The sequence below is a fragment of the Anomalospiza imberbis genome, chromosome 6, assembly GCF_031753505.1.
Source record: "Anomalospiza imberbis isolate Cuckoo-Finch-1a 21T00152 chromosome 6, ASM3175350v1, whole genome shotgun sequence".
Taxonomy (NCBI): domain Eukaryota; kingdom Metazoa; phylum Chordata; class Aves; order Passeriformes; family Viduidae; genus Anomalospiza; species Anomalospiza imberbis.
The window spans coordinates 35,899,528-35,920,363 of NC_089686.1; the positions used below are offsets into that span (position 1 = coordinate 35,899,528).

Genomic DNA, 20,836 nt, shown 5'->3' on the forward strand with positions numbered 1-20,836 from the left:
CCCAAGTGTTCCAAGAGCTGCGATTCAGGCATCCGGACACGCCAGGTCATCTGTGCTGACGGTGACTCCAAATTCTACAGTCCTGAGACATGCAAAGCCATCCAGCCACAGAAACCAGCCACCCTGGGTAGCTGCAACACACAGCCCTGCTACCTGCCACAGCGTGAGTGGTATTGCTGCACACCCAGCTTTTCCCAACCTGCTTTTACTTAGACGTAGAATTTCCCAGTTCTGCACTAGCTTATTATTCTCAGCTTTTTGCCTGCCTGTCTCCACCCTGTGATTTTGCCAATGTTATGTGCACAAAGCATCTTCAGAGTCCCAGTACCTGTGCTGTTTGAAATGTATGCAATAGGCTTGGGAACAATATTGTGTGTTGGTGTGTGTCCATTTTCAATCCAGTATTCTACGATGGCTCATCCAGTGTGTGCTGCAGACTGATCTCAAGACTCCCAGTTCAGAAGGACCGTAACTTGGGCAGGCTCAGTAGCAAAAAATTGTAGTCAACTCTCATGCCTCTGTGGACTGGCTCCAAAGGAGTCACAACTTTGCAGAACATTTTGCTTCTTGTCTCTGTCTATTCTCTATGTCAGAGCTGCAACGCTGACTTTTGTCTGCTTGCTCGTTGTAGGTTGCTTGTCCTGACAATCCAATTGAATCCAATTGCTGCTCAGCAGCTATTATACAAGAGGAACAGGAAAATTTTCATCAACTTTTGTCTCCTGCTGACTGCTGGATGTATTTGCAATTATTAGAGCACAGTGTTGGACTAACTGCACCCATTTTGTGTCTCTTTGCAGAGGTCCCCAGTATGCAGGACACTATGGGATACAATGTCACTCGCCAGTCCTTGCTGACACGTTACAACCCAAACAGCCCTGCCCCAGGTTTGGAAAATTTTTTTTAATTTGGGGTTTGATGATGGGGTACTTGGAACAGGCTGTGGCAGGGAGGGGGATCATTCTTTTCTTCGTTTCTCTCTTTTTTTTTTTTTTTTCATGGGCTCCTAGAAACTCAAGGAGCCAGGGACAAAATGTAGATTCTTTTACACCAACAGCGAGCAGTATTTGAATCTATCCAAGTAGAAGACTCTGACTTCAGTGCTGGCTGGAAGAAATTACGCGCAAAGCAGATCATAGGAACAAGAAAGGATGATGTGAAGGGACCACAGCAATGTGGTTTCTCATGGGACAGCAGGAAGAATGGTCAAGGCAATGAGCAAAGTACCTCAGCCAGATCAGGAAGGGTGGGCTAGAAGACACCCCTAGATGTGATGCAGAAAATCCTGCCAGGTAGCCTTGGGCAGGTGAAAGAGAGCAGATAGGAGGAAAGCTGACCAGATTTTCATGCTCACCTGCATACCTTGAGTTCTCTCCCCAGATTCTGATGATGGAAGGATGCTCCCTGGGAACACCATGATCCATAGTGCCTCAGGGAATCAGCACATTCCATTCACCAAAGACCACAGCATCAACTTGTTTGCTGTCCACTGGGAGCCCCAGTCCCGTTCCCCAGGTTCCCATCGGCTCAGTTTCTCTCAGGATCCCCCTGCAGGGACTGGCTCCCAGGACTGCCACCAGAGCCCACATGGCTGCTGTCCAGATGGACGCACTCTGGCGTTGGGCCCTCTGGGGAGAGGCTGCCCTCTCAGCACCTGCCACCAAAACAGGTAGCTGGAAGTAGATAGGCCTGAGCAGGGGGCATTGCCTTTCCTGGCAATGCCCTTCCCGAACCTTGTAGCCCATGCCTGTTGACCAAGGAGGTCAGGTGTTACTGCAGCCCTTCTGTCTGTAGGTATGGCTGCTGCCCCAATGGAGTATCAGCTGCCCAGGGTCCAAACAACATTGGATGCCCAGAGTATTACCATGACATTCGAACGAGACAAAATCATCCCTCTGTGACCACTCCAGCAGTAAGTACAAAAGCTCTTTGCATTTTAGGAGTTGATCAGATATGAAGATTCAGATTTGCTCCTGCTGACTCACATTTTGGATTCTGTTGGGCTTCATCTCTGCCAGTAATGCTGAGGAACCAGTACTCGAGGCATGTCAAGCCCTTTGGCCACTTTGCTCCTGTTCAGTCTGGAGCATCCACCTGCAATCCTCTACAAGCAGGGTACAGAGCAAGTGGTGGGGAGATGTCTGAGAAGAAGGCCATCCTATGTAGACCTGATTGAATAATCCTGAGTAATCAAATTTCTGTTGGTCACAAAATTGCTATCCAGTTTTTAGGGGGAAAAAAAGGGGAAAGCATGTCTTCTGTTAATTGCTTTTGTTTGTCAACTGTGCAGATTAATTCAAGGTGGGGAGATGATCCCTCCCATAGATTGGGGTGCTTCGTGGTGGCAGCAATAAGAAGTAGCCTCCTGCTGGGCTGCTTAGGTGTCCCTTGCAGTGCAGCTCTGGCTCTGTGGCTGACTGCCAAGTTTCCCACCCCTTCCCAGGACAAAAGCCTCTAGGAGGCAAACAAGCAAACAGTGGTGCCTCTAACAGCTGGCTGTGTGCAGCTGACAGCCTGCACATGGTGCCTTGCATGTGCTGCTGTCCTCATGTGTGAGATAACTCTTGGCTTTCCATTCCTGTCTCCAAGGCAAGCCAAGCCTTGTCCCAGCAGCACCCCTCAGGCGAGTGCCGTGGCTCCATGTACGGCTGCTGTTTTGACAATGTCGCCTCAGCCAGAGGTCCTCGAGGGGAAGGATGTCTCAATAGGCCCAACTACCGTGAGTGATGTTTTGGCTTACTGGTTCAGAAACACAAAGAGTCCTGTAGCATATAGAAGTTTCATATGTAGAGGCTCTGTTCTCTCTGAAATATAGTAAATAATCTTTCTGAAGATAATTTCTACCTGATGGTTGGGGCAGCAGAAGCTTGGAGGGAGTGTAGAAAAGCAGCTTGAGGATTCAGCTCTGCCAGCTGCTGCAAAAATTCTTGTTGTCCACTGCTGATAGTTTGAGAGAAATGTGTTTGTGTGATCTCTGTCAGTCTGTAGGACTACTCACGAATTGTTTGTGCCTGAGAAGACACAGGGACAAATGCAGCCTGGAGTGCTCCAAACAAATTACTCAGGTTAAGGAGTAGGGATCTCCTGAGGAATCAGGACAGTGCTCAGTTTTCAGACAGCCTGTGGACAGGGGAGGAATGAGAACTACATGGGAAGAGGGGGTTGCTCATGGCTGCATGGATGCCCTTAGCCAGCAAAGTTCAATCCAGTGCCTGCTGTGCTTTGAGGACATGAGGGCTGCTGGGCAAAAGCATCTCTGCTCCTTTAGTGCCCAGCTGTACACTCTGCAGGCACATGGCTGCTGCAGGGCCTTGCCCTCCTGCTGCAGCACAGAAATTGCTTGGTGGCCATCCCTGTGGTGCAGCCTTGGGGAGGGGGAAAACTCTCTGGATCCTCTCAGCTGAGCCACAGCTTGACAAAGCACCTCGCAGCCAGAGCCCTGCGAGGTGTTTGTCAGCATGTGGCTGTGATACCCGTGGCTCTGGGTTTGTAGATACCTTGGGTCGTGCTCCTCTTTATATCAGTGTATATCAGCAGGGGTATTCTGTAATGCGCAAGTCTTCTTCACAGCTGGGTCTAAGCCACTTGCTTTGTGCAAATGGCAGCCATGTGTCCCTTGCAGGAGAGGAAGCCCCAGAGCCTGCTTTGCATGTTGCAGAATTCTCCAAACAAGGCTGTAAAGCATCTGTCTAGTATCTAGATTCTCCAAGGATGGTTCTTCCATCAGAGGCAAAACTGAGGCAACAAGAAACATGTGAGCAGTTTCTCAGTTTCAAAGCACAGCTGGGTAGGACACCCAGGTGTCCTACTTTCCCACCTGCCCTTTGCCCACAGTACCATCAGATAAATCATCTAGGTAGGTGGCTTGAAGCCCCTGGACCTTTGTGCATTGTGACCCTCACATCTCCCTCTGTTTCACTCTTTTTGGTAGCATACCCTGTCATGTGCCTGCTGCCCAGTGCCCACGGCCCCTGCACCAACTGGACCACTCGCTGGTACTTTGTGGGAGTTGTTGGCAAATGCAACCGGTTTTGGTATGGCGGCTGTCACGGCAATAAAAACAGCTTTGCCTCGGAGGAGGAGTGCATGAGAGTGTGCCACACCTCTGTGGGAGTCAGTCATCTGGAGCTCCAGCCCTCTCCTGGCACAGAAGCCCTGGAGCACCAGCAGACTGGTTCCAGTTCTCACACAGGACATGCTCAGGGTCAGCAGCAATCACCCACAAGAGAGACTGCAAGTCACATCCAAGAAGGAAGAACCTATGGGGCTTCACTCCCCAAGCAAGACAGCCACAGCTGGAGGAGGGATGTGCTGCCAGAGGCCTTGCCAAGGACTGATATGCTGGAGAGCCAGCGCTGGGACACCCGGCGAAGCAGACTGGGCCAGCTGCACTCCTGGGAAACAGCCATGCCTAGGCCCTCGGACAGGCAGAGCAGCAGTGGCCAGCAGGTGCTGCCCCAGGAAGGCAAGCAGTGGCGTGAAGCTTTTGGAGCAGATGTTTCTGTGACTGAGGGATTTGGGCACCAGGAGTCTGCAGACGTGTTCCCAGCACAAGCTCTGCACAGGTGATGATTTCCACCACCCCTCCCCTCTGTTCTGCCAGCTCACTGTGAAGCATCATTTCAGCTTTCTCTGGAGTGAAAATGTTGCCCCACCTGGGACTAACTAACTGGGAATACCATGTGATGGATTAGCTACACATGTGGCCCCTTGGTAAATCAAGTTACTGTTATTCAGGCCCTGGCATTACCTGCCGTCTCTTTCCTCACACACTCCCTGATCTCTGACAGCACTGAAAAGTGTAAAAAGACTGCAGAATCCTGGGGTCTCTGTCTGGGAGGCCTTCTTACACTGTAAATGAGAATCCATAGGTGTTTTTCTTGTTCTGACCAACAAATTTAGCTGACACTCTGACTTCAGAGCCTTTATCTCAGCACTGCATGGAGCAGCAGTGGGTTGTTCTAGGGAAGACTTTTAAGATGCAGACTTTGGGCCAAGATCCAGACAGCGTTACCCTGATAATCAGGAGTGTGTAGAGGTAGATCTAAACATGTCTGCACTGGATCTGTCTGTCTGCTGAGCTGTACCATGTCCCTTCAGAAGAGAGGGGTTACAGGGCTTTCTTCCAAGAGAGACTGTAGCATTCAGTCTGTCCAGAGCAGTCTTTGCTGTATAGGAGAGGGCTCCCCGCTTTGCTCAGCGCATCTGCTCAAAGCTGAATGGGCAACTGCTCCTGCTTTGCCTTGTGGTTGTAACTCATCCAGAGTCACATGAGAGGACACAGAGGTGAGGAGGGCAGCAGAAGTGCCAATGGAATCACTTTCTCTTTCAGAACAATCCTGGAGGAAGCCAAGCCCTCTCTTGTGACAGCAGTTGTGGGACAAAACATCCAGCTGGTCTGCAAGACAGGCGTGTCCCCACTCTCCAGAGTGGAGTGGATGAAGAACAGCCGACCAGTCTTCTCTGACAGGTGAGCTCAGATCCCTTCATGGTAGAGCAGATGGGCTCCTTGCTGGGCAGAGTGCCAAATATGTAGGCCAAAAAGGACTGTCATGGTTTCACCCCAGCTGGCAACTGAGCCCCACAGAGCTGCTCACTCACCCCTGGTGGGATGGGAAAGAGAATCAGAAGGGTAAAACTGAGAAAATCCATGGACTGAGATAAAGACAGTTTAAAAGATAAAACAAAAGCCATGGGCACAAGCAAAGCGAAACAAGGGATTCATTCATCACTTCCCACAGGCAGGCAGGTGTCCAGCTGTCTCCAGAAGAGCAGGGCCCCATCACACATAACAGTGACTTGGGAAGACAAATGCCATCACTCCAAACTCCTCCACCCCCCTCCCCCCCACTCCTCCTCCTTTCCCCAGCTTTACATGCTGAGCATGATGCCATATGGTATGGAATATCCCTGCGGTCTGTCAGGGTCAGCTGTCCCAGCTGTGTCCCCTCCCAGCTTCTTGAGCACCCGCAGCCCACTGGCGGGTGGGGTGTGAAGCAGAAAAGAAAGGCCTTGACTTCGTATAAACACTTCTCAGCAGTAGTGAAAACATCAACACTGTTTTCAACACAAATCCAAAACACAGCCACATACCAGCTACTGTGAAGAAAATTAACACCATACCAGCCACAACCAGCACACTTTTTTTTTTAAGAAATAAAAAAGCCCCCATATTCATCTACTGTCCACCTGCTATGTACATAGCAGAAACAGGTACAGTCGACACCAGTAATGAGATGTAGGCTACAGTTATGGGGCAGAGCAAGTGCTGTCCCATAACACTGGTGGAAGGCACTAATGGAAGCTAGTGGGTAGTGATACAGAAAAATATTGCTTCTTTTGGGTTCATCTTGGGGCAGCACAAAGCCAGTAGTTGGGGGTGAAACTTGCAGCCTAATAACCCAGAGTTCCTCTGGCTGAAAATCTCTGGCACTTTTTTTTTTTTTTTAAACTACTTTTAAACCTGTTTTTCTTGGGAAGTCTGTTTCCAGCAAGTCTGTCTGGAGCCAGTCAGTCTTTTGTGTTATGAAAATCACAGTTAAGAAAAGCCCAGTTATGCTTTTCTGTTTGCAGATGACTGCTGGGACTCAAGCTCGCCCCTGGAAGGGCAGTTTGCCTCTTTATGGGAAAGGGTTACTGAAAGCAGTTCCCTGTTTTCCATCTTGATTTTCCTCTCAGTTCCTGACCTCCTTTCTGCTGCAGTTATTGCCCCTGCCTGTGACCTGTCTGTGGTCAGCAGGGTTTTGGTTTTTTTGAGCCAGGGAAGGCACTACATGGGGGTGGTTTGTGTAACATCAGCCTGGGCTGGCCGCTGTGCCCTGGTGGGTCGCTGTGGGTGGCCAGGGCAGGCAGCGTTCCCGCTCGTGTTGCAGGCACACCTACCAGTCCGACAGCTCTCTGGTGATCAGCCACGTCCAGCCCGAGGACGCTGGCACCTACACGTGCCTCACTTCTGACGGGAGGACGGAGAGCCGACAGATTCAGCTGCAGATCACAGGTGAATTTATCTTCTGCCCAGGACCAGAGTGGTAACTCAGGGCTCCTCCTTAATGGTTACTGACCATCAATGGCTCAATAAAGGCAGCTGTAGGAAGAAACTTCCTCTGCTGCCAAGAGGGAGTATGGAGGCAGCAGGGCCTCTTTTGGTGTTACCTCATGATAAAGTCTTAGCCCTAAAATACTTTGTCCCCTGCAGTGCCACCCGTAAGTGGAGTTGTGGCTTGCCTGTAACTCACCCTGTTTCTATCACAGCATGTCTTCTTCCCTGAGAGCCATCAGCTGCCTCCTGATCCAAAACATAACTGCTGGTGCATTTATGTTTTATGCTTTGCCCAAACAGGGCATCACTGCTGGGTAACAAATAATTCCCTGTTCTGAAAAATGTGCCTTATTTCAGAAACAAAACCAAAAAAATTAAAGATTAGTCTCAAAAGCTGGGCCAGAAGGGCACCCTGTAGCCTTCAATCTCTGAAGTGTGCTTTGTCACAGCAATGGCACATGGGGCAGAAGGCACTGTGGCCTAAGGGATGTTGCAACATATTCACTGACAGAGGAGAAAAAGGAGTCTAAAATTGCTTGCCTGCAGGTCTTTGACTCTCATTAGTAGGCAGCGCAGTTTTACTGCACTAGTCAGCCAAAAAGCAGATGGCTGAAGGGCTCTTTGGCTCCAGTTCAGCAAGCTCTCCCAAGCTCACAGAAACCCTACGCAAGAGGTCACAGTAAGAAGTGTCCTTTTATTCACATATGGCATTTTGTTTTGAATAGAGTACCAGAGCAGTGTTCTGGCCGAGGGTGAGAGAGGTCGGGTCCTTCAGGAGGCAAACCAGCAGCGCCGAGGGTTATCCAGAGGCAGGCAGCTTGTGCAGGCAGCCGGCTCCTCTGTGCGTCAGCAGCTCACATACAGGTAGGCTCACCTACAGCAACAGTTCGTCCACCGCGCCCAGCTGATGAACCATATGGCATCTCTTCATGTAGAAAAGCCAAAGACTGGAAAGGTCCTGGGTCAGCTGTTCCAGGGCACAGTTGGGAAGGATACAGTACTGAACTGCTGACACTGGGAATGGGAGAAGATCTCAGTTGCAAGCTGTCTTCTGTCCTCCCAAGGGATCTCTTGAATGAAGCATATTCTGGGCAAAGATGCATGGGGAAGCTGGCAGCAAAGGAGCTGGGCTCAAACAAAAGAAATCTTGGGGCAGCATCCTTAGCTGTTCATGTTAGTGCAGGCAGAAAGAGAAACCTGTTCTGAAAAAAAGCAAAACAAATAGGAGCTGCTTAACTAGCACAAAATAGACATATGCATGTTGAAAAAAACTTCAGCTCCTTCAGCCTCCACTAATTAATTTTAAATGTTTTGTGAAGAAACCAGTTTGACCCAAAACTGTCTCCTCATATACTGGTATTTTTTGTTGCTTCTTGTGTGTTTTTTAATTGCTTCTAGGCCCCACAGAAATAAGGGGGGCAAATTATTTTTGCCTTAAATGAAGCATGTTGGGATTCCAGATTAAACAGGGCCATGATCTGATCTCTCTCTTTTTTTGAGTTTACAGCCTAAAACCCAGCCAATTTGCTGAACTCTGCAGCAATCTCCTTAGCTGCTTCTGCCTAAAAGCAGTAATAAGCGATTCATTGAATTAAGAACATTGAATTAAGGCTCTTTGATTTTATTTTTTGAGATCAAGAATTCAGGTCATAGAATGGGGGTAGGGTAGATGACGTTTTATTTAACTGTGGGAACATCACGGTTTAGTTCCCTTCTAAAACAGTGTTTAGCTGTACTTATAAGAGAGCAAAGAACATGAGATGAGTGTTGTGAGGACATGACCTCAAACTTTCTGCTGCATGTAGTGGACGACCAGCTCCTGGACCTTGTGCAGTCAGGGGATTGCAACAGGCTCTTCACACCCTAAAAAGGCTCATTTTTGTGTGCCAGATAAGCACCCAAGGGGAAGCTTGCTCGGTGCTCTCTTTAGGACTTTGTACTGTTTTCCATGTCTTCACATTGTTAATGCTTCCTCAGCTCTTATCCAGAGGGTTGTTCTAAGGGTTGCTGTCTGTAAATTAAGCTGGGTGACAGGAGTGCAGCACCAAGCTGTGCTGAACTAGAGCAGGATTTTATAGAGGCTGCTCTTTTCTGAATGTTGGGAGTGAATGTTGGTAATGGCAAGCATCAGAGCTCTCATGAGAGTACAGAGAACTCCCAATGCCATTGGAGGTAAAAAATAAAGCCTGTGATTGATAAAGCCTCGTGCTGAAGGTCAAATGCTGAGCAAGGAAGTTTCTACATCTTTTGCTGTGCTTGTAAACTTTGCAGGTTGAAAATGGATAAGAGCGAGCCCACAGTAGTGGAGGCCAATGTTGGGGAGAGAGTCAGACTGCCCTGCATAGTGGAAGCATCACCAACTTTCACCATTGAGTGGCAGAAAGATGGGCAGCCCCTCTCCTCTCCCAGGTGAGCCCCCAGGCGGCTTCATGAACCGTTCATGAGAAGAGCCTCCTCCTTGCTTTTCCTTCCCTATCTCCTCCCTGAGAGAACAGAGCCGTTGGCCGTGCAGCAAGGGTCTGTCTGGCTTTATGCTGTCCGACTTCCTCCATCAGGGCCAGGCCGTACTGCTGGCCTGCCCTGTCCTCCCTCCCTCCCAGATGGAAGTTTGAATGTCGAACCCTTGAGGGAACAGCTGTGACACAGGGTCTACAAGTGATTCCGGGCTCAAATTTATTCAGCTACAAGATTAGCAGAAAAAGAACACATGGCTAGCAAATCTGCCAAAAACCAGCTGGTCAGTGAGTAAGGGCAGAGATTCACAGCAGAGAGAGATCAGGGCATCTGCAGTGACCTTTCACAGCTACCGGTGCTGCTCTCCCCTCTCTCTGCTCCCAGAAATCTGCTCTAGCAGCAAGTTTTTCCAGAGTCTTATAGCATCAGTGCTGGGATTTGAGGACTAAAGGTTGCAATTACAACCCCTGCAGCATTTGAGCTGCTAAACCTTTGCTCAGTGGTTCCACAAAGTTGTGCACGGGGCTTAGCTTCATCTCTGCTGGCTGGAGTCCCATCCTGACCCAAGCACAGGCTGAGGGACATGCTGGCTTTGTTCCCCAGGCACAGGCAGCAGGCGGATGGGGCCCTGGTGATCAGCCGGGTCAGCTCTGAAGACATTGGCTTCTTCACCTGCATTGCCTCCAATGGACGTGACCGTGACCAGCGCCAGGTCCTGCTCCGACCTCTAGGTACTGGGTGGGTGGAAGTACGCAGGGCTCGAGTGCACAGGAGTGGGAAACAGGGAAGGCTGTGCAGGGCCAGCGTGGGTTCCATTGCTGGCTGTGCCGCTTTGCTTCACACCTAGAGTTTAACAGGCATCCTGAGGGCAAGGGAAGAATGAATTGTTTTACCCAGTGGTCATCTGCATGTGTCCAGTATATCATGGTGCTCCAAGCAGCTGGGAAAAGGGGATTGACAGCACAGTAAGAGTGACTCTCTGGGCCTTGTTTCTGGGACACTGATGTGGGATGAGTATAAGAGCAAGAGAGACTAAGGAGATGGTTCTTCTGTGCATGTGACATGCATATGTCCAGCTGGAGGAAAAAGTTCTTTGAGACCTCTGTTACTTGTCCTTTCTTGGGCCAAAGTCTTAGGAAGTCCACATTCCCCAGAACAGCAATGGCACAGCCTCAAACATGCTGTTTCAAGGCCCAAGGGCTTGTAGCTCATTATGGGATGTGTTGGACTTTTCCCATGAGTGAATGCTCCTACACCCAGGGGGAGCGTGGCATTGCCTCTCTGCTAGTGATGATTTCCCTTCTGGTCTAGGAGAGCTGAGGATCACTGGTCTTCTGCCAAGCATCACAGTACCTGAGGGAGGGACTGCTCTGCTTCATTGTACAGTGACTGGCAACAATGTGAATATAAGGTGGTCAAGGTGAGCAAAAATGAGATGGAACTTCCTATCCTTCTCTTCCTAAACCTCATAATTTAGCCTCCAAACACTAATGCAGGGTGCCTGCAAGGTATGGCAGAGACCACAGTTATCAGCCCCAACTAAAATCATCTACCCTTTCTTAAAACAACTTGGATGTTACCCAAAAATCCTGGGCAAGATCTCTGTGGGTTGTGGGGTGAAGTTCATGTTCCAGCCAAATAAGAAGAAAATCAGACATTAAACTAAGATTTCCTGGAGTTCAGAAGGGCTCTGTGCTGGAAAACTAGTGACATGAAAATAACAAGAATTAAAATGAGTAATCAGAGGAAAAGCTTTAGTTGCTTTTTTAAAACCCCTCTCTGCCTAATTGTGACAGGCATTTTAGACCTCTTCTCCCAGCTTGCTGTTGCAACAGTTCTCTCCGTTTACTGTCATTGGGAGCAAAGGAGATTTAGAAGTGTTTTAAAGTGAAAACTGTGTTCTCTTATCTTGATAGTTTACCAGGAAACTCTGAATTTGTGCAAGTGTTTAGTGAGGGTTGTTTTTCTGGTTTGAAAATAATCAGTTATGCTTTGGAGCCTTCTTACAAACTGTCCAGAGAGAAGGATCGGTAAATGCTGAAATTCCAGGAGTTAGGACTGAAGTAGGCCATCTCACACACAGAGCTTTTCTTCTATACATAAGTTTGGTATTTGAGCTAACAAAATGATGCATGTTTCAGAGTTGGAATGAAACCCTTTTCACTGAAACAAATTTCATTTTGTTGGTAACCAGGAGTTCACAATTCAGGCAGTTTTCCAGCTGGGCACATTATTCCAGGAGGGACTGAACAGACACAATCTTGCTGGGTTTTTTAAACAAACTTTTAAAGGGAGAGGAAAGAGGATGCATTGTTCACTACCCTAATATGCTCATCAAGCAATATGTGCTGCTATCAATGCCAGCCAAACAAGTACTGCCAGACCACAACCTGGAGAGAGGGAAAGGCACACTGGATTTTCTCTTAGCTCCTCAAACCTCAAGAATGTGTGCTAGCAGAACGGGCAATGTCTTTGCACAGAGCACACAGACACAGCTACCTCCCACGCAGACACTGGGCAACGGATGCAGACTCGCTCAGGCTCATGTTCCCACCCAACTGCAGGGCCAGGTTGTGCAAAAGATTTCTTCCTTCCTGCTGAACTTGTAAAAATTCACCCCTTTCACAGAACATAATTTTCCAAAGAGCACAGGGAGCTCCTTTACCACCCCTGGATGGCAATAGTGAAATACTTTGTTTTTCACCACAGGAACGGAGTTCCCATGCGGGGGGATGGCCACCACATCCACCTGTCCCAGGATGGAAGCCTGACTATAAGCAACGTCCAAGAGGCTGACGAGGGATCCTACACATGCAGCGCCTACAGCAGCAGCAGCTCAGTCAGTGCCAGCTCGGAGGTGAAGGTGCTGAGGAGCCGGCCTAGCAGTGAGTACAGCCCAGCCTTCCTGCTTCTCCCAACACGGTGCCTGGACCCTGGCCGCTATCGCACCCATTGTGTGTGCCAGTCCAGCACCAGCCTTGGGCTTTGGGGAGCAGCAGGAGCCTCTGGGTCATGCTGCCTCAGGAACCCTGCTTTCCATGGGCAGAAAATCAGGATGCTGGAAACACCCCCAGACCAGGGCATTGGGAGCCTAATTAATTCCTGAGGCCAAAATGCCATAGTTGCTTGACCAAATGGTTGCACGATTTGTAGTTGGACTTTGGACACCATCCAGCCTTCTTTACATAGAGGGTAGATAGTCTCTCCTCTCCCTGGAAACTGCATTTTCCTCCTGTATCTCACCAGAGATGTCTGTTTCATCTTGAAACTCATTGTCTCCTTCTTGATGTTGGACTAAGTTTAGAACTGGTGGGGTGGAGGAAGCAGGAACGTGCTGTGTCTTTTGGGAGGGAATAGCAATGTGAGGATAAATTTACAGCTGATTCCCCCTTTTCTTGGCTGCAGCTACTGAGAGTCACATTGTGGACCTGAGCAGAGAGTGTGTGGACCAGCCCCACCTTGCCAACTGTGACCTGATCCTGCAGGCCCAGCTCTGTGGTAATGAGTACTATTCCAGCTTCTGCTGTGCCAGCTGCGCTCGCCACCGTCCCCAGGGCAGCCCCTCGCACCCCGCGGGTGACAGCCACCACCACGGCCACAGTGACCAGTGACAAGACTGGAGGTCTCAACTCTGTTCTTTTACTGCATGGGACAGTTCTAGGAACTCTGCCCTGCTGGAAAGCCCAAGAGGGTGAATTGAACAGCGTGTAGTGAGTGTAAATGCTCAAAGGTGGGAGACCCACCACCCTCAGGTTTATTGTAAACTCCTTTTCCCCTGTATGCCTTGCTGTACCTAATCCATCTCTAAAAGTAGTTGCTGTCATTCACAGAAACCAGATGATAGTAGGGATGTGAGGATGATGTGACTAGAGAAGGCAGATGACCAGCATTAAAGAGGGAGAGACCAATTCTTCATACAAGCAAGAGAGAAGTGCTCTTAAAAACATAATCTCTGAAGTGTTTGAAGATGGGCCTGAACCATTTCAACTGAAGCACTAATGAGCCGTGAACATTTGTTCCTCCAATGAGCGTTGCTGAACAAGTGCTCCTGGGGAGCACTTTCCATCTAAATGTAAAGGACTCTGGCCACAAGAAACAACTTGCTGCATATAAAATTAGCATTCAGTTCCTAGGAGATTACTGGCTCTCAGGATGCAGTTGTAATGTCATGATACTGTAGCTGTCTTATTCCAGCAGACCTTAGACAAATTTCTAGTAGGGTCAGTTTGGTTTCTACTTGACTGCAATCAGCTTTAGAATGAAATGCAGAAGTAAGGCTTCACATAAAGCTTAAGACAAAATAGAAGACTACTTTTAGCCCTTCCTGAACACTAGGGGTAATTTAGATGAATATACCAACACTCTTACCTGTTCTGAGATGCTGCAGTTTAAATAGCACTCATTCTAGGAAGGCTCAGCAGGTAATCTTCTTCCCCTGAGCCAGAACTGTGTTGTTCTGACTTGCTGAGTTTGGGCAGGGGCTAATAATAAACACACAGAAATACATGTGTAGGGGCATTTCACTTGCCAGAACAAACCTCCGAAGGATCTGCCCTAGTCACAGTTAAAGCCAGAAAAGCCTGGCTCTGCATGTGGCCTGGGCTGATGCCTGCTGCTACAGGCTAACAAGTTAGGACTTCCAGATGCAGAGCAGCTGTAGCTGAAAAGCATCCTTAATTTCAAGACCAAAATGGAGTGGCAACAAGTGTGCATCTGGGGCTCTGAAAATCTCAGGCATTAGGGGTGGGGAGCTGAGATTAAATTATATCATGTTAAACCAGGAAAGGCCTTGGGTATCTTGAGCAAAACGATTTTTTACAGCCTCCACACTACTGTTCTACCCTAGCATCAGCCTTGACAGTCCCCTTCTTCCTCATTCTAGACTTGGATGGGTTGATCATAATTATTAGCAACACGTATTATTTGCATAGATGTAGGTATAAATTGGTGTGTAGATGCTGGTATTTTGGTTGGGGGAATGGAGGATTGGGTTCTTTTTACTTTTGTTTTCTACTTGTGTTACTTTAAGTTTTTAAGAAATGCAGCTAAATCAGCACTGTGCTCACACCACTCTCCTTCACTCCTGACTCAGGACCCATCAGGGCAGCTGCAAAACCCAGGTGTAAATTGCCAGGGTTGACAGACTAGAACTGGTTTGTACTCTAAACCCAGTAAATCAGTTCACATGGACCTAAAGATAAGAATCACTGACCTAATGATTGCACTCTCATCAGCACAGGTATGGTTCAAGACTGGACACACTGCTCTAGGATGTGAACAAACAGCAAAGTCTACAAGCAATCCAGTACAGGAGAGACAGGTGACAGTCACAGCTATTTGGGGCCAGGTCCTTCTGTGGTCTGACAGATTCTGTTTGCTAGGAAAGACAAAAATACTTATTTTGCATTTAAGACCCTTTAATTTGATTAGGGGAAATTTCCTCTACTGGACTGCAGGGCAGGCATTACAGTATAAGGTTTGAAATCATTGGGTATTTAAGAACAATGAGATGGTCCTGAAAATAGCCAGTTGTGTTTGTACATGTTTTTCCATTTAACATCTCAGGCCAGCACCTTTTTCTCTGTGTGTCTGTATGGGATATTTTACCATTTTAGTATAGGATATGATTTTTGCCTTTGTAGACCAGGGATTAATCAGAGACTCTGTAAATTCCAGTCATTTTGAAGCCCTCTCTGTTCCATGTGTGGCATCAAGGGGTAGTCAGGCTCTGCTCAGGAGCATGGTTGGAAGTGGACTGTGCATGTGTCAGACCCTTTTGTCCCAGAGTAAGTAGCCAGTTCTATAACATCCCTTTCTAAGATGTCAGAGGCTCTATTTTTAGAATATTTAAATATTCTGTGTAGTCAGCTGTCATTTAAACTCTGTGGTTATGTAAGATGGGGCCAAGAAGTGCTTTCTCCATATTCCTGAGGGCTGTAACAGCCCCCTACCTGATGATGGGCAGGACTTTAACACTGGAAGCACTTTAGCTAGTGGAGCTTTTACGGTGACCTTTCAGCTGCACAACCATGGCAGTAAGGGTGGGATTGACAGGCATGCAGCTCCCTGCTGTAAATCCATGCCATCGAGTTAACTAAAGGATCTTTGCATTTCTTCTGACAAGATCAGCTTCTCCACTCTGTAGTACCACTTAACCACCTACTCAAGGTTTACTTTTTTTTTATGTAAGAATCAAGATGTTCATTTTCTTCCCTAAACAATAGGTTGTAGGAAGTGCTTATCTCCAGGGCAGGAGAAGGGTGTAGCTATACTGGGCTATTTTCAGCTTGATCTTGGGGCCCTTACTGTGAAAGATACACAACTAACTGCTTTCTTTCCTACTATAAATGTCTGTAAATACTTGTTTGCTTTTTGAAAGCTGAAAAAAGCATTGACACCAACTCAAATCCCACAGGGAGTGTTTGCATTACTATTCGTACCATACTAAACACAGGTAAGATTATCTGTAATGTGACAAGTTGTAGTTTTCTAGACTGTCACTATAAGACTCGCTGTATTTGCCTGGAAATAGAAACTGCTGGCAAGCTGAAATCTGAGGGCTAACAAAGGGAGTGTTTCTTCCCCTTCAGCTTATGGAGTCTGACTTTTTTCCTTGTGTCTAAACTGACATGGTGCCCATAAGAATGTGGTAAGTCACAACAACAGGTTAGATATCAACTCACTGGAAGAACGGAAAAGAGGTGAACATGCATCATCATCTCATATGGCTCTTTTCAGTAATAGGGGAAAGACTTTTCCTTTTTGCCATTACAGAATGTTAATGAATTGTCTCTTTGTAAATATTCAATGATAGAAAATACAGCCCTGCAAACCCAGAATCTGATGCTTTCAGTAAAGGCCTCTATTTTAGAGCTTTAAGTGTTCATGCATCACAAGGATATTTTGAAATTCAGTTTTAAAATTCTATGCGACCTAACAGGTTGTAGAAAATGAGAGGTGTTAAGGTATTATTCTTAAGGTGCTAGGTCAGTAAGCAATGCTCATCCACATGCATCTTACAAGACAAGATATCCAGAAGGGCAAATGCTGAAACTGAATTAGGGTGGGAAATAAGTCTCTCACAGACAGTGCTTCTACCACCAACATTTATTTCTGTTAAAGCAGATTATAAATCATCAGTACAAATATATATAACTTACATTTGCTTGTAAGGCCAAAGTTTAAAAGTAAAGTTAAAATGAGATGGTTTTCACAAGTCACCAGAGGCAGAACCTGGACCGGCTGCAGCCTTAACCACAAGGTTTCACAAATCAGTGGGAAAAAATAAAACCAAAGTTAAAAACCTCTAAGAACTATTGACAGACAAACATAAAATGGTTTCCCAGGCAGCCCCAGGATGGAGATATGATGACAGTAAGTTGTCACAGTAGTGTTAGAATCGATAGAAACTGCAGCAATATATGAAAGAAAAAAAATCCATACTATATAGAATATGTAGACTGATTTCAATAAAAAACAGTAAATTCTCCCCATGGTTTTCAAACCATGACAATACTGTTCTTTCATTTTCTTTATTTAAAACTACGATATAATGACTTATTGGTTGTGATTGTTGTTGCAATATGCTACTTACAATGAACAGATACAGGAACAAGCTAGAGCCCCTTTTTCCACCCCCCCAATATTACTTACTATAAGAATCAGCGATAAATCAATCTTATGTACAATTTCTTACATCCAACCCCCTTGTTTTTTAACCTTTGGCAAGATTACTTACAACTCATACAGCTTTTAATATCCAACTATTTAAAATATTCTAAATGCATAAAAATAAAGATTTTGGCTTTACTTTATTCTTTACATATAATATTCACTTTTTTACTCAAAATGGAAGCTCAACTTTTTCCACGAACCTAGCTTTTCCTAAGGTGACAACATCCCACCCATATCCACCCCCCACCCTACCCAATTTTTTCCTGAGGGGGAACATCCAGGGCTTGCAGGGCATCAGGAGGACACAGGTACAAACATCTGCCTTCCTTTCTGTGAGATGATTGATGTTTCTGCAGGACAGGCTTTGGGACTGGGTGCCTTTCTTCGCTCCATTTGACTTCCAGCTTTCCAAGAGAGGAGGGAATGCAGACTGGGGTGGCTCCAGGATTCCTTTTAAGAACTGCACGTTAAATTCTCTGTGTGTTTCCATCCTCCCCATAATTGCTCCCTCTTTCTAACCCATTTTTGTTTGAAGGGACCGTTGGGATTATCAAAGCAAGCTGATCAGAAACAGTCCCCTCTGCTCCCTTTATCCCTCTAGCCTAATGTACAATTTATCTGCCCCCGACAGGACCGCTTAAAGTTCGATCTCGAATGTCTTCTGTAGGTCACTGGAGAAGGGGTTGGTGGGGGAGGGGTTGGTGCGCTGCTTTGCCTTGCCCTCCAGAGCTGCCCACTGCGCCTCAAAGGGGTCGACCTGCGGGGCGGGCGCGGGGGGCTGCGAATGCTTGTCCTCGGCAGCCCATTTGCCGCCCTCCACGCCGTTGAAGGCAGTGGAGCCGTTGTGCTGCGCGGGCGGGTGGAAGAAGGGGCTGGCAGTGGCGCTGCTGCTGCTGCTGTCATACTGAGGGACCGACTGCTGCTTCACCAGGCTGGGGGACTGATGCGGGTGGGCCGCTGGAGTGTGGCTGGCAGTACCAAAGACGTTGGCCACCATCTGGGAAGGCGTGATCCCAACCACAGGGACACTTGGGGCTGCATAGGTCATCCCATTTGCTACAGCATAGGGCTGAGCCGGAATAAATGCTGGCTGCATGGGCGGTACCACGCCCACCGGCACAGGCTGAGGCGCAATGAAGGTGCTGACTGGGAAGGCTGGTGCTGACTGGGAGGCTGGAGCTGCTGGAGGAGGCTGGAGCAGTGGCTGTGGGGCTGGGGCTGAGGTTGGCTGCTGTTGGGCTCTGACAGTCTTTGAGACCTCTTCCAACCAGCGGTCTGCCTCTGAGGGCGTACGTCTGTGATTTCCTTGGAAGAGACTTGGTGAGGCTGCACCGGAGGAGGTGCTGCTCCATTCGGTGCCTGGGAAGGAAAGCATGGGCAAGTCACTAACATTTCCACTCCTCATCCGTTTATTGGTTAGAAAGACTGGAGGGTGCACACAAGAACACACAGGCCTCTTCCTGACATGACTGAAAGATGCTCCCACCATTGGAAGCATCTTTATGCATCCACTGTACTGTTCTGTTCTAGGAAGACATTCGTCAAGATGAGGGAGGTAAGAGCTTCTTCACTAAAGTGCTGATTTATGGGTTTTTTTCTTCATAGCAGACATCTAAGACTTTAGGGTATACAGGAAAGCTGCTGCCTGCACTCATAACTTGGTGGCAATGATCTAGTCCATAATCACTAATCCCCTAACTGGGGAGTATCAGTTTCTGAATGCACAGCTCAGGACTGGTGGACTTGGAACACAAAGGTCTAAGAAACTGTTCTAAAGACAAAGTCTGGTGCTCTTACAAGGCCTAGCAGAACCTACTGTTTCACTAGCGAAGTTTCTCTCGTGGAATGGCACTTACACCATGAAATGAAGTAACTCAGATTGCAGCCTTCTAGCACATGTGCCCACATGGGTGACCATTTCACCTTACACAGTGCATACAAGGCCTGGAGGGACAGACTAAACTTACTAAACAGAAGAAATTAACCTCTAAGCCTTTAAGCAACCAACTTAATCCCTATGTACATTATGTACATATGTACATACAATCCTTATGTACATTAGTGAAAAGAACACACAAAAATTATTTTGGGTACACGTAGATTCTTTCCCTTTTATACACACAAACTTGCATACAACTTCATTACTTCCTTTTTAAGCACTGATGTTATAAAATGCTGCCAAAATAAGAATCAGTCCAGGTTACAGACCTAGCACCAGCAAGTTCATCGCTTCCCTCCATCCACTCGTGCAAAACGCTACTACTTCCAGCTTTTGTTCCTGTTCCTTCCACTTGCCATTAAGTGGCACTGACAATTGTCTCAGGGGCTCAATAATGCTTTTGATATAAGTTCTTATAGCAATGCACCGGATCTACTTCCAGTCTTACCAGCGACCACGGCTGCAGCTCCAGTATTAGCAGTAGGAGCATGAGCCCAAGGATTGGTTTCACGAACTGGCATAGCTGTGGACACTACAGCAGCTTGGGATGGTTTAGCAGCAAGCACACAGAAGGCAGAGGCAGTGCCATTAACTAAAATGGGAGCAGACAACATCAGTGCGATTAATTCATGCAAGGCATGCGCGTGACTGGAGTATTAGTGGGCCAGGTCACACCTATCAACATACAACACTTTTAGACACTTCCACATGACAGGAGTTTGTGTAATTAGCCAAACTGGACTGACAGTCAATAAAGGCAGTAAACTTCATTTCACCAAGTCAACACTTGTTAAGAGAATCATGGGATGGTGGATTTTGGTGTCTGTTAGGAGGCCTTGAGTTCTGATGACTGACTGAAGTTAAATTTGTTGTTTCTATAAGGAAGAGATATGGCTCACCAGTAGTAATTGTACAGTTAATTTTAGATTAAAAAGAAGAACACTCTGTAGATACAAAGTAATAATAACTACTTTTAACACGGAGAGGTTCTTTTTTCACACAACTTATATAAAAGCATAGCAGTGAAATAAATACCAATGGCTGCTATGAGTTCTATAGCTGGCATTTTTCCACATATTATCTAAGAATTTGTGTGAAAAACAGTAATCGTGGTGGCACAAAATCCCTTCCCTAGTGGGATTTGGTTCCTATGACACACTCCTATGCAGTTCAGGAGGCAGAATGATAAAATAGCCATTACCTCAAAGCCAGTCCCTTTTAGAGGTAACTATCGTGTGGTAGGTGCATGAACTTATTGTTAAAAACAAAACCACAAAAAATTAAACAGACAAGATGAATAAAGCAGGATGCATTCACCCAAAATACTGGTAACAGGACTTGCACAACTTGCACAAGAAATTAAGACCATGTGTTACTAGAAAGCAACATTATGTGCATTCAAGCCTCATCCAGCACCCAAAGAAATCACAAACCTTGAAAGGCAGGAGACTGTGGTGCAACTACTGTCACTGGTTTTGTCATGGGGGCCGAAGAGAAAGGATCTTCTGATGGTGTGCTGAAAGCACTGGTGATCTGAGAGCACAGGGCACTAATGCTGTCTGTTTCCCCTTCTACCTCTGGGACTAAAATGTAAACAGAATTCATTAAATGGAAAGTTTAAAGGATACAGAAACAATTTACAACTACCAATGTGAAATTGAAATATAATTAGTTCCCTTATGTCCTACATGTTCTTGCTTCTGATTTGCATGACATCTTTTTTTTTTTAC

At 47.0% G+C, this 20,836-nt stretch overlaps 2 protein-coding genes across 18 annotated transcripts in view; one reads left to right on the top strand and one right to left on the bottom strand.

The window, feature by feature from the left end:
* PAPLN (papilin, proteoglycan like sulfated glycoprotein) overlaps positions 1-17,268 on the top strand; it is a 50,386-nt gene extending 33,118 nt beyond the window's left edge. For 3 of the 4 annotated variants that reach the window (XM_068193328.1, XM_068193324.1, XM_068193327.1), the window contains 14 exons: positions 7-163; positions 801-887; positions 1,381-1,669; positions 1,795-1,912; positions 2,590-2,719; positions 3,932-4,565; positions 5,333-5,470; positions 6,873-6,997; positions 7,765-7,903; positions 9,311-9,448; positions 10,097-10,224; positions 10,805-10,913; positions 12,203-12,378; positions 12,899-17,268. In XM_068193328.1, the coding sequence (XP_068049429.1) occupies positions 7-163; positions 801-887; positions 1,381-1,669; positions 1,795-1,912; positions 2,590-2,719; positions 3,932-4,565; positions 5,333-5,470; positions 6,873-6,997; positions 7,765-7,903; positions 9,311-9,448; positions 10,097-10,224; positions 10,805-10,913; positions 12,203-12,378; positions 12,899-13,104 (2,574 nt within the window). In that variant the 3' untranslated portion in view covers positions 13,105-17,268. The remainder of the gene's footprint in view (positions 1-6; positions 164-800; positions 888-1,380; positions 1,670-1,794; positions 1,913-2,589; positions 2,720-3,931; positions 4,566-5,332; positions 5,471-6,872; positions 6,998-7,764; positions 7,904-9,310; positions 9,449-10,096; positions 10,225-10,804; positions 10,914-12,202; positions 12,379-12,898) is intronic. The other variant, XM_068193325.1, reaches the window with a different exon arrangement.
* NUMB (NUMB endocytic adaptor protein) overlaps positions 16,586-20,836 on the bottom strand; it is an 89,919-nt gene continuing 85,668 nt past the window's right edge. For 8 of the 14 annotated variants that reach the window (XM_068193342.1, XM_068193341.1, XM_068193340.1 and 5 more), the window contains 3 exons: positions 20,540-20,689; positions 19,555-19,698; positions 16,586-18,526 (listed from right to left, as the gene is read on the bottom strand). In XM_068193342.1, the coding sequence (XP_068049443.1) occupies positions 17,805-18,526; positions 19,555-19,698; positions 20,540-20,689 (1,016 nt within the window). In that variant the 3' untranslated portion in view covers positions 16,586-17,804. The remainder of the gene's footprint in view (positions 18,527-19,554; positions 19,699-20,539; positions 20,690-20,836) is intronic. The other 6 variants (XM_068193347.1, XM_068193346.1, XM_068193345.1 and 3 more) reach the window with 2 other exon arrangements.